The following is a 13,922-nucleotide window of genomic DNA, read 5'->3' on the forward strand; positions in this document are numbered from 1 at the left end:
TACGAATATATTGTAATGATGAGACAATTGAATGGTTCCGGGTCATCTGAGTGTTCGGTTGGGCAGGAACAACATGGAAACAATGGTGATGATATTTATATGGGTTGTGGCTCTAGTGAACCACCTTATCATGACTCTTCTTGGTCACACCGTGTCTTGTGCATAATCATGCAACTTTTGATGCACCAAGCTGCCGAGATGGTTAGGAAGAAACTTTCCTACGGGCATCAACGTTCTTCCCTCTATATAATCACGCCGTCGATTTATTGACCCTGATTCTCTGATTGAGAATTTAAATTTATGTGTATGAACGGAGTAGTTAGTTGCCAATTACTACATTTTTTAGTAGTGTGTGTATGTTTCTAGTTGATCATAAAGAGCTCAAGTGGTTTCCTTGATTCTTTGGAGGAATTCGTTTCTCACAAATTCAAATCTCCTATCAAGTCGGTGGTAGATAAAATTCTTATGCATTTCTTTTTAAAAAATTTAGCATAAAATATTATTTTGACAGAGTATATATTTGATAATGTTATTGAAAATAAAATTATATTAAAAATATCAAATTAATATTTTTCATATTCTCAGCCACATTACTATATTATGGCAAGGATCGGTCACCATCTATAAAAGAAAAAAATGCAAATATTTCACAGTAAGTATAATTCAATTTATCTTTATAAAAATAGATAAAGACACCATATTTGTGAGTTGTGTTGAAAAAACTTTGTATTATTCCTTGAAAAACTATTAAATTAATATTTTTTAAAATATTTTTCTGAAGGTTTTAATATATTAATATTAAAAATAAAAATAAAAATTATAAAAATATTTTAATATATTTTTAAATGAAAATTAACTATAAAAAACATCTTACATCCCAATTTCATACACTTTTCTCGTAAAAATTGGCAAGTCAAAATTGTCTCTGTGTTGAGCGGATTTATTGAAATTTTGATTTTATTTTTTTAAAAAAAACCTCGAATAATTTGAACCAAAGTGATTTTAATAAAAAAAATTATTTTGAAGTAAAACTTCGAAGCAGGTTGAAATCAACAAATTACTGGGTTGATTTGACGGGGAAGAGGAAGACAGATGATATACACGTAGGTCGATAAAAAATACTGTATCAAGAAAATAAAATAGTGAAAAAAAAAAATCAAAAGTCATGCAAAGCAACAAAGTCTCCGACAAAGCTGTAATAAGACTTTCACTAGTCCCAGAAGTAACGACAGAGATTCGGGCATGGGACCCGTTACTTTCTGGGCCCCACGCGTCAAGTCCCATCACTGACGAGATGCACACAGAACAAGGGCCCGCTCCGTGACAAACTACGACACGTGCCGTATTATAAATCGCTCCCGCGATTGAAATTCTTTACACGTACGGTTCAATATTTGGTCTTCTTGCTGTCACGCTAGCATGGCCGGTTTTAGTTATATTTTAACTTGCTATTTTTTTATCTTTTACCCTCTGGCACATGCTGGCAGGAAGCGGTGATTGCTTCTTGCTATCGTGACAGTGACCGGCTTTGTCAGTGACAAAAGGGTCCGTTTATTTTGAAGGACATAAAAGGACAGGAGGTAAAAAAAGATTTATTTTCAGTAATTTTATTTTATTTTATTGGCAGGGAGCAAGTTTTTTCCCCATTGTTGTAGGTGACGAAAGGGCACAGCATTTTCACAACGTCAAAACAAATCGATGATAGAAAATTCCAAACAATGAAACGTGGCTATTGTTTCGAAGAAAGAAAGTAGTGAAAACGATCAGAGATTGAAAAGTTTAAATGTGTCGGCAAAGCCCGTTCAACACCAACCCAAGGGAGCTCACATGCCTCGCACGCGTGCTCTCTTCTTTTATAAGTTTATTTTTTTAAAAAATAATATTTTCTTTTAGGCTCAAAAACATTCTTTCAATTTGATCATGAAAGTTTCTCTATTCAGTTTTTCAGAACCCTGGCCTTGGCTTTACTAATAATATAAAGACAGATTTTTCTATTATAAAATCAAATCAATAACAAATTAAATCAACTCGGGCAAGGCTTTACTAACATCTCGATAAAATGATGGTGGTAATGATAATAATAATAATAATAAAATAAAATAAAATGGAATGCATTCTTTCGTTATCCTTGAGTATTATGTTTTCTGTATTTTGGGTGGTTATGATCAACCTTTTGTGCTGCTGGCTTCAAATGAGATGATCCAGTGCTCGCAAGACAACCCTCTAATGATTTGAGCTTTGAAATTTCCATTGAATCTCACTGTATCGACGTAACTCTTTCAGAAGATGCCAAAGAAAAACATCCACGTCGTAATAATCTGTGCACTCATGCCTTGTACCTTCTTTTTTCCAGCAAGGAAAACTTAAAACATTAAAAAAAAAAGAAGAAGAAGAAGAAGAAAGAAGCAAGACAACATGAAATAACTTTTTTTTTTTGTTTTATATTCTTCTCGGTACATACTACACTCATGTGGCTAAGCAATTCCTTCAAGCGAAGGTAAAAACACTTTATTTAATAAAATACAGAAAATATAATGTGATTTTGTATAGTAAAAATAATTTTTAAAATTATAAGCGGATTTTTTTACATACATGATTCATACAGATAATAAGCAATTTTATTAATAAATACAAGGTAAACATAAGGTTATGCAATAAAAAAAAGATAATAATTAGAAATTTAGAGTTGTCGTAAGATTTCAATCTGATTTTTATTATTTATTTATTCTGCCATGAATTTAATTTATATATTAACTCGGAAATTCACATCTAAAACTCTATATTTTAACATCATCCTTGTGGCCGAGGCTTGGATTGATTAGATTTAACGTCTAGTCTCGATATGAAACGGAAATAAAAAATAAACATGAAGATTAATGGCAAGAGACAATCGTAAGTTTTGTCTCTGCTGAATTGTCCTTGTCAAAGGCACGCATCATGAAAGACAACCACAAGACAATCATTTTACTTTTGGACAAAATTCCTTCTAGAGATGCTCCATGTTCGGGGTATGTGGTGGTGTAAAGACTGGGCAAACACTGGTTGGAGAAAACCCACCAAAATTACACACTCGAAAAACATTAATTGATGGGTCAAGCTTCTGTTCTTGTTTGCTGGGGAAAAGCAATGGATGGATAAGCTGGACAAAACACTACTGGTGTCCTTTTCAGTGTTTATTTCACTCCCAACTGTTTCTGTCTTGTTCCCTTCGTCTCCATTTGTATCCTATATGTCTGGTTAAAGAGTCACTTTCCTGGTGTTTTAGGCTTGAGGGAAATTCTCAAGAATGTTTCTGGCAAAAGCTAGCATGTTCATTCCCCCCCCTGGTTGTGTGCGCGAGAGAGAATGATCGAAATAGAGTTTTCTGCTCCCCCCCCCCCCTCACTTGAAAATCAATAAATTGTTGGCACTGCGAAAGGTTCTTGAACTTCGATCCACCATTGTTGTCCCATTGTTTTACACAAATTAAATTAATTAAATAAAAAAAACCATTACATAATTCATTCATTCGAAAGATAAAAAATAATTATAAATGAATCAAAAAAATTCTTCAAATTTAAATGTATAACTAAAAAAATAATCATTATTTAAAAGAGACACTTCAAACAAAATAAAAGAGAAAAGAGATACTAATTAAAATTTTAAATTTTAAAAATAGAGAAAAAACCATAATTTTTTGTCCTTAAACTTTTTTTTCTTCAATGATTTAGTTTTAATCGATGATTAATTGAGAACAAAAAAAACCAAAATGAAAGGGACACCACCTCTCTTTTTCCTTTTTCAAAGATGGAAATATAATAATAATAAAAATTTATACCAAAATTAAATTAAAAAAATATTGAGATACTGAAATTATATAATTTACTTTATTTTTAAAAGTGTATTTTTTATGAAATTTATAGCATGTTATTAATGTTTATTGTCTTTTTTATTTTAATTTTTTTAATTGTTTTTCATTTAAAATCAGATGCTTAAAAAACAAATTAAAAAAATATTACATTTTTCACGGACCTCCGACTATAATGTTTGAAAAAATAAACATTGAAGCCTTCGACGGTAAAAAAAAACCCGACAATTTGTAGTGTAATAGTTAATGAGATAATTAATTCCTTCAATAACCAGTGGGGTGATGGTGTCCACAACCTCGGGCTGCTTCTTTCCATGTTGGTGCAGGGTCTGTGTCAACAATTAAAACTCTTGGACAAAGTTTTAACAGGAATTTAGGCACACGCAACCATGGAAGTATTTATTTATTTATTTATTTTAACTCCGACGTCTCCAGCTTATAATTATGCCAGGTCCAGTCACATAAATGGTTCGATTTGATGTGTGGCTGTGGCCCATTTTTATGTTATCTCCGTGAAACCAGCGCCCGGCGTGAGCTAATTACCTCCCTGCAAGCAAGCTCCATCCACTGTCATCGCCGGAGCCAGTTTGACTCTATCACTTGAAAACAACAACTCAGTAAAGCACAGGCCAGAAAAACATCACCAGCATGGGTATCTTGATGGCAACTGCCTCCATTTTCTATAATTCCCACTTTATTTCCTTTCAAGCTCTTCATGTATTGCAAATAAGAACTCAGTAATTTTGTTCTTGTTCCAGGAATGGCTTGTTGCGAGTAAAATGTCCATGTACACTGATTAGAGAGCTCCATATTAAACCTAACAAGTTCAAGATCCCCAGGCCATTAAAATTCGTGGGAATGCTGTCGACCCATGACTCTACCTTGCAGCCCAAGAAAATTACCAGTCTAAACTCATGTTCCCTAATTAGACCGACCAATGTCTTGATCAACAAGTACCAAACAAATTGGAGTATTTATGCAACCAATATAAAATCAAGACCATGTTAACTCCTCTTTGATCTCATTGTCACCATCAAGCATTACCGCCTAAGTTCTCCAATCTCCAAGTCATATGCAAAATAAGGTCCCCGCTGGCACCATGGCCCAAAAAACTAATCCAAACGAACCCTAATTCTAGGGTGCCCTTGTGTGATTTCAGCGTAACAATCCAAATTGATAAGGGAGTGTTTCTACTCCCCTTAACCCTAAAATTACCATGACCAAATCTTCTTTTCCTACCAAGAAATCAGAAGCACGCATAACAACCAGTGGCGAGTGAGTCCAGGGTGTTGACCAGTGACCATAGTTAATCGACCATAACCCTCGGAACCAGTAAACTACTAACCACGGTTATCCCAAAGAGTTAGGGCACTGGTCTCACTGTCTTTGGATGAGCTTTAACTACGGTCAAATGTATCTGGTTAGGATCTGGGTTTGGCTGCCTTGATTTCAGAGCTTAGCCTAAACAACTCGCTACACCTTTGACAAAACCCTTGTGATGCGAAGCCAGTTTTTCTCTTGTTGGGGGATTATCTAATCTTCAGGCAAGTAAGATGGAGATTTTTATTTATTAAAAAAATTCTCCCCTCCTTTTATTTAATTACTTGGATACTTCTGTAAGAAAAAACACCCTTACTTTCTTTTTGGTATCGCGTGTTTGTCACCTTCCAAGGAGCTAGGATAGTTTAGAGCTGGCTTAGGCATGCTTTGTGCTTGCAAGTTTTCAAGTTACAATTTAAAATTCCATCGTCCCAGCACTAAAACACCAGACGACAATTCTTAATCTTAACAATTTCCTTTTCACTTTTTTTTTTTTTAAGATTTTAACCTGATATGTGTCATATTCCATTGTTTTATTTAATATATGTTGATATTTTAAAACTTATTTTAAAAGATTTAAGAGTCGAATATAATTTTTTAATATTTTTTTAGAAATATAATCTTTCATATAACTAAGAGAATCAACACAAACTCAATGACCGAGGGCCCAGGCTCAAGATATAAAATAAAAAAAGAAGGGAAAATGAAAATAGCACAGTAAAAAGAATGTAGAAAAATATCAGAGCGTAAAACACACGCGCTAGAAAAGACCAAACTGGAGTTGAAAGTACTTATAAACACTTTCTTGTATTAATGTTTTTCTATTTACAAGCGAATAAAGTAGAAAATTAGCAAAGGGGAGAAAAGAGGGGGGGAAATCACAGAGAGATGATGATTCATTTTCACCTGAAGATTGGGTATGATGGTGGACTCTTGTGATCCAAAACACATAATTTAAAAGCCACCCAATCTCTTTCTCCTCCTCGAGAAAACCCATAAAACAATTACTATCTCTTTCCCCTTTGTTTTTTTCTCTTGTCAAATCCTTCCCTGCGAGTCTGGTCGGCAGAAGCAAGCTCACAAGCACACTCTTAAAAACCCATTAACAAGCTCCCTTCCTTCATACCCTTACACTTGCCTACTCAATTCTTACTAAGATCTCTACCCTTTGAATAGTTTTGCAACTTTTGTGTTTTGTAAAGCTAAGGTTTGTGCTTTACTCTGTCTCTCCCTGACAGAATTTATGTTTGAAGCAAAACTTAGAGACGGTAAGTTGTTCTTTGATTTTGGTTGAGATTTATTAGAATATTCTGCTTTTTTTTGTTCAGAGTAAATTAATTTTCATCAACATCTCAAAATCTTTGTTGTTTTTTTCTTCACAAGTTATAACTGATTTTTTTTCATATTTAATTGTTGCTAAAAATTGTTATTATTAAAGCTTGATCTTTTTATTTCTCATCTTCGTTTCCCCCTGCTTTTGGATGGTTAAGCATGAAAAAAAAAAACCATGTGATAGATATATTATGCAATTGATCCGAGCAATAAAGATGATGTTCTTTTCTCTCATGTAATTTAATTTTTTTTTCTCTTGCAAATTTCAGGTTATACCCAGGTTCTTCAAATCCCAAAACTACATAGTGGTCCAATGATTAGGGAGTTTCAAGTTATGAATCCCCCAAAGGAACAAATGAGAGTGGCAGAAAAATGTTTAGATTCACAATTATGGCATGCTTGTGCTGGTAGCATGGTTCAAATGCCAGCAGTTAACTCGAAAGTTTTCTATTTTCCTCAGGGTCATGCTGAACATGCTCAGGGGAGTGTGGATTTTGGTCATTTTCAGATTCCTGCACTAATCCCTTGTAAGGTATCCGCTATTAAGTACATGGCAGAACCTGAAACTGATGAGGTTTATGCCAAAATTAGGCTAACCCCATCCAGTAATAGTGATTTAATGTTTGGAGATGGTTGTGGTGAAGATAGTGATGATAGGTTGCCTAACGGGATTGAGTCTCAAGAGAAGCCTGCTTCTTTTGCCAAGACATTGACTCAATCTGATGCTAATAATGGTGGTGGGTTCTCTGTGCCACGTTATTGCGCTGAGACTATATTTCCAAGATTGGATTACACCGCTGAGCCTCCTGTGCAGACCATTCTTGCCAAGGATGTGCACGGAGAGACTTGGAAATTTAGGCATATTTACAGAGGGACTCCTCGTCGCCATTTGTTGACTACTGGATGGAGTAATTTTGTGAATCAAAAGAAGCTTGTGGCTGGGGACTCTATTGTGTTTTTGAGAGCAGAGAATGGGGACCTTTGTGTTGGAATTAGACGTGCTAAGAGAGGGATCGGTGGTGGAAATGAATGCTCATCGGGGTGGAATTCATTTGGGGGCTATTCTGGGTTTTTGAGGGAAGATGAGAGTAAATTGACGAGGAGGAATGGTAATGGGGATATGAAGGGGAAAGTGAAGCCCGAGTCTGTTATTGAAGCTGCATCTCTTGCAGCCAATGGGCAACCTTTTGAAGTTGTCTATTATCCAAGAGCGAGTACTCCAGAATTTTGTGTAAGGGCCTCAGCTGTGAGGACTGCAATGCATATTCAGTGGTGTCCAGGGATGAGGTTCAAAATGGCATTTGAGACCGAGGATTCGTCTCGGATTAGCTGGTTCATGGGAACTATATCTTCTGTTCAGTTTGCTGACCCCATCCGCTGGCCAAATTCTCCATGGCGACTTCTACAGGTACCGTGAATCTCAATTTTGGATGTGGAAATTCTCTACTTGTTGATCTTCAGTACTTACTGCCTTGCTTTTCTCCTGTTACCTGTTGAATTTATTATTGATTTGGAATGATGTATTTGTATAAAATTGATATAATTGGGCAACATATGATGTAGTTGGATTGGTGACTCTGAAAAAGTTCAGCTATAGTCCAAGATGCTAGCTGTCCTGCTATTTCGAGTACTTCATTTTATTTAGTAATTCATTCCAAAGAAAAATCATTTTTTTGACACACACACCTTAGCATGTGTTACTTTTCTTGACCTGAATATTATCACTCGTTAACCACAAATTTATTGTTTTTATGGATGTGCAAGTTTTGCATGGTTATGATTTCTTGAATATAATGGCATAAAAAATTGTTGCTGATATTTTCTTAGTTTAGTTGTTTGCAAACAATAGGAAGAAATTAGTGAAATAGCCAATACACTTTCATCAACAGGAGCACGCTGCAAATGATCTGCCTTAGGCTTGAATTATTTTCCTGACTATATCTTCTTTCATGTTTTCATTTTTCAGGTAGCATGGGATGAGCCAGATCTACTGCAGAATGTGAAGCGCGTTAGCCCATGGTTGGCTGAACTGGTATCAAACATGCCAGCCATTCATCTCTCACCCTTCTCACCCCCAAGAAAGAAGTTGAGACTTCCACAACCCCCGGACTTTCCCTTACTTGGTCAAATTCCAATGCCGTCATTTACCGGCATCCCGCTTAGGTCGAACAGTCCCTTATGCTGTGTCTCAGATAACATTCCTGCAGGCATACAGGGAGCCAGGCATGCTCAATTTGAACTATCTTCATCAGATCTCCACTTCAACAAACTGCAGTCGGGACTGTTCCCAGTTGATTTCCAGCGACGTGATCATGCTGCCTCGCCTTCTAGAATCTCCAGTGGTAACTTCATGGGCAATACTAAAAAAAGTGAGAATATTTCTTGCTTGCTGACAATGGGAAATTCCTCACAGAGTTTGAAGGAAAGCAGTGAAACAAAGACACCCCACTTTGTACTGTTTGGTCAGCTTATTGTTACCGATCAGCAGAGTTCTCAAAGCTGCTCTGGTGATACAAATGCAAACAGTTCATCAGATGGAAATCTAGGGAAGGCCAGCTCTGATGGGTCTGGTTCTGCATTACAACAGAATGGCCCGATGGAAAATTCTTCAGATGAGAGGTCTACTTGGTACAAGGATCACCAAAAAACTGATCTTGGCCTGGAGACTGATCATTGCAAGGTGTTCTTGGAATCAGAGGATATTGGTCGAACCCTTGACCTATCAGTCCTTGGTTCATACGAAGAGCTGCACAGAAAGTTGGCTAGTATGTTTGGCATTGAGAGTTCAGAGATGCTGAGCAATGTGCTTTACCGGGATGCAGCTGGCGCCACCAAACACGCTGGAGATGAGCCCTTTAGGTATCCTCACTCCATCCCCTTTTTACATGTTACATTTTTTTTTGGCTTGTTTTATTTATACAGTTTGCTCATGGATTGCACTTCTAATTGCTTGACAGTGAGTTTTTGAAGACAGCAAGAAGGTTAACAATTCTTTCTTATGCAAGTAGAGACAACTTCGGAAGGTAGACAATGAGGAACTTCCATCGAATTGTACAGTTAGCAAGTCATTTGTTTTGATTGTAACTTTTCACGTATTTTGTCTATCGGGAGTTGTGGGATAAGTCCACTCCATCCACTTTTGGGATATGATTTAACTTTCCAATGAAATGACTTTTATGTTCATCACCGATGCCATTCAATTCCGGCATGAAATTTCGTTGTCTTACATTTTGTTTTAGCTTGCAAGGATATGCTGGATTTGTCTGTGTGTATGTGTGTATATATTATGCAGGTTTGGCATAACTCTTCATGCCCGCTGGAGTCTCTGCGAAGAACAATAGTGGTTGATGCTGAGAGTGTCTCCACCAATTCTTGTTCTGAGTTTTAGAAATTGCTCCTTCTATCAAATTGCCTGTGGCTATGAAATGTCAAAAGAAGTGGCATGGCATCTAATTTTGTTGCCAGGTAACAAAACTTTTCAAGGCAGCAACAGTTTTTGTCAGAGTTACGGTAGATTGTCAAATAATAGCATGACACAGAAGATTATGACCATGTACATTTTAGTATAATAAAGTCATTGCCCGACACGTCTCTGTCAGGGCAATAGCTTTAAACCAGAATAAAATGACATCTAGCCCGGTAGCAGGGGGGGAACGTGAGAATTAAATTCAGCTTGTGATCTCCGTTTGATTAGGTGCATGATCAATTTTTTTTTCTTGTTTCAACGATTAAGAAGATTCTTAGGTTTGTTTACGTATCAACCGGGACTGAATTTTTTTTCATTCTATCTTAAATACACTTTTTTTATATTGACTTGGCGTATTTATAAAATTACATTTTTAAAATGCAAAAACAAGCTTTTAACCCGGACCGGTCTTGTTCAGCAAATCCTGAGAAAATAAACTATCTCATCGGGATTTGAATTATCGTGCACACATTAAAAAAAAGATTAACTTGCATGCACATATACAGATTAAACAAGTGTTGAAAAGTTTGCGAGTGCAGAGGAGCAAGGTCTTTAAGTGGGATTTTTTTAATGCTACACTAGGCAGACAGAGATTCGTGAGTCAAGGAATGCCAACCCCCTCACTACCTCTGCTAGCTTGCATTTACACACGCACCAACACAAACCTCAAGCTAACCGCCACCATCTCTCTCTCTTAAATTTACAAAATTCAACCTCCAGATACAACTAAACTGGACAAATCTTAGGTTTGTTTCGTAGAAATTATCCATTTGAGTTCTACAAATCTCAGAACCATCAAAATGTTATATGATCATTAACTTCAAGACCCGTAGGATTATTCAAGGTACGCACAAATTAACCCGAACACACATGTTAATAAAAAAAAATTACAAAACTCATATGTTTCTATACATATATTTTGAAGGGTCAAATCCAGTTTTAGAGGTTTTTTTTTTTTTGTCAAATTATATGGTACTGGTTTACTCTCACTAAGGATCAACTAATATCAACTAAGATAGTATCGTCGAGGTGTTTAATGAATTTACTCATTTTGAATTTAAAGAGATCACAAAAGTAAAAATATCTTGAATGTTCTAATTTTAATATGGATGGTTTGTCTAAAATTCTTGGAGGAAAAAAAAGAATAAACTATCTCAATGAATAAATACTGTTAATTATAGCAAAATTAATCTGAATAATAATAATAATAATAATAATAATAATAAATCTACTCAAAACATGTGCACATGAGAGACCATAACCTAAAAACAGAGAAAGAAAAGGAAATTAAAAGAAAATAATAATAATAATAATGTGGATAGAGTGCATGTCTTTGACATTTGTTAGAGCAGTAACATTGAACATGAGACAGCAAAGATAACAGGCAAGACACATTCTACATGTCTAGCGTTGGATCCATCATATTATTAAAAGATCACTAACATTAACATAACATCGTATCTTCTTCTTCTTCGTCTCCTTTTCTTTCTTTCTCTTTTCAATACAAAATAATATCACAGTTAGTTAATTAATAGCTAATCACATGATGAGGCCAAGGTCAACCATTCATACAATGTGCCGTTTTGATGGCCGAGCCCTCCTCCCACGGGATGCTTTTTTGACTGTGTCCAGCAAACAGTCAATACTTTTTGTCAAAAATTCTCAACCATCAACAATATATCTATCCCAGTGTAAAAGGATTAGCAACGCCGAGAACATTTTTTACCGTTGCAAGTTAAATTCGAGCGAGCTGGCTTTTATATATAAATATTGGGGAGGCTCGAGTTTGAACGTGCGCTGGGAGGAAATCTACTGATCAATCACGAGAAGTGTGATGAAATATAGGTTTAAGAAGGAAAAAAAAAACCTAACTTAATAAACACGCAAAAAGGAATTAAGAGAAAAGGGCTACCATGAAAATTGCCAAGGGGGAGGATGATTGTACAAGGCAAAAGTGACAGGGAACATAGCATTGAATCTGCCGAGCCTTGCTAGTTTCAATATGTCATGTTATTGATGCCATGCTGTGTTTCCTTTCGTGTTATTTTATAGACCGAGATCCAAGAATTTCCATTGATATGGCTCGGGGGTCAACTCCATGAAATCAGATTTCCGACATGGGAATTGGAAGCCTCCGAGCTGTCTTTTATTGTAGCATGAATGTGCGTGGAACAGAAACTTAGAACAACAAAGGCTATTTTAAAGCAGTGAGGTATTGAAGCAAGCAACTGTTTAATTAACTTCGTCAAACTTACAACTGTCAAGAAAACAAGCCATTTTTGTCAACACAACATGTTGTGTTCTGTGAGATTGTTTATTGGCCACGAGCTTTGAAGCCACTCATCCTCCACCGAAAGCCCTAGAGCAACAAAGATTAAGCCCTACGTAAATGAACCATCTGTCTACGCCTTGATCACGTTTGAGTGTCATTTTCTCCGTATGACAAGCCATTGAAAAATGTTGCAAATACAACCAAATCTCTAAACCATACATACAAACACCCTTCAGTCACAGGTGATTATCATTGATACCACTGGCCAGTTTATTTATTAATTAGATATTAATGCAAGTCAAATATTTTTCTTAAAAAATACTAAAAAGTCATAGAATTGTCTAGGATTAATTTCTTAATGAAATGTTATCATATCTTAAATTGTTTTTTTAAATTATCTTAAAAATACTAACCTGTTTTTTATAGTCTTTGATATTTTATAAAGAAATATGTATAAATCATATGTTATTCAACTAAAAAACAATTGAAATGTAACGAAAGTGAGTCGATCAAAACGCATTACATTTTTAAAAAAGTCTTATCATTCACACGAGTTTTCTTTCTCCTTTCATCTAATAAGTGTATACGAGGTATTTATCTCTTGTGTTACGACTTTTTCTTTTTTCTTTTTTCTTGTATAGGAACCGAACAAACATGGAAGTTCAGGGCAAAACCGAAGGATCGTCAGCGAGCACAATAGAATGGCCCAATAAACCTGGACCATGATTATTGGGCCCTTGAGACTTTGGCAAATTAGATGCTAGCACCAAGATTTAGAGCTGATATGGACGGAGAGGAACTGAAAGGTTTGATGCAGTCCCAAAAGAGCTCTTTAGACCCCTAGATTCTGTCTTGCTTCTTTTTGTGTTTTTGGGCTTTGGCCCATTTCAATACCCGGGGAAAAAAACTGCCGATTCTCACACTAGCCTCGTTAAAACTTTAAAGTCCAGATCAGGCCATGGGGACATGCGAACCCAATTTGAGGGGTAGTTTTATGGTTTAAGAATTTCGGGACTTGTCCCTGAAAGAGAGTAAAAGGGAGGCTGCATTGTGTACCTCACGAGCAGGGACTTCTATAGCCTCTGGTGGCATGGCTTCCATGTCCAGGACTGGCCGAGTATATTCGAAAATGTCCTCTTTCGCTGTTGATGACGGAGGAACAATCGATGAGGCCCTTGTAATAAATAATTACTGCATCTTGTTGTTTTCTTGTCATTGACATGGAGGTTGTAATCAATGGCTTCTCTTCTTATATTATGATCTTCGAGACTTTCATGGTCAGTTAGCTAGGTTGGAGTCCCTGGAATCCATTTTCTAGGATGGTTAAGCCAACCGATTCAGGTACAGTTACGCTAGGTTTAGCTTCAAGTGCGCGCACACACATATATCCCCTGGTCCCTTCCCCCATGAGTGGGAGGATGCTAGGAAAATAACTAGAAAGAACGCACAGCAGTTATAGGTCACAGGCTACTACTGCTCTTCTGGTTCATTCCAGCTAACAGCCTCCAGGAAGAACCGTGTACGCTTTTAAGTTCTTAATCACTCAACTCATCACGTCCAGATCCAGTGACCAAACATATAGATTTGAAAGACACCCCTTGCAATCAGTATCCGTGGAAAGATCATCTGAGAATGAAATGGCGGAACCAGTGGATGGTTCCATCATATATTTCCATTTCCTTCAT

The 13,922-nt window shown here is 36.3% G+C and overlaps 1 protein-coding gene across 1 annotated transcript; it reads left to right on the top strand.

The window, feature by feature from the left end:
- Window positions 1-5,984: 5,984 nt before the first annotated feature.
- Window positions 5,985-9,682, top strand: LOC7494951 (auxin response factor 18). The gene is made up of 4 exons (XM_002311053.4): window positions 5,985-6,435; window positions 6,769-7,907; window positions 8,466-9,358; window positions 9,457-9,682. The coding sequence occupies exons 1-4, from the start codon at window positions 6,411-6,413 to the stop codon at window positions 9,524-9,526; spliced, it is 2,127 nt and encodes a 708-aa protein (XP_002311089.3). The 5' UTR covers window positions 5,985-6,410; the 3' UTR covers window positions 9,527-9,682.
- The last annotated feature ends 4,240 nt before the right edge of the window (window positions 9,683-13,922 follow it).

The sequence above is a fragment of the Populus trichocarpa genome, chromosome 8 (assembly GCF_000002775.5).
Source record: "Populus trichocarpa isolate Nisqually-1 chromosome 8, P.trichocarpa_v4.1, whole genome shotgun sequence".
Classification (NCBI taxonomy): domain Eukaryota; kingdom Viridiplantae; phylum Streptophyta; class Magnoliopsida; order Malpighiales; family Salicaceae; genus Populus; species Populus trichocarpa.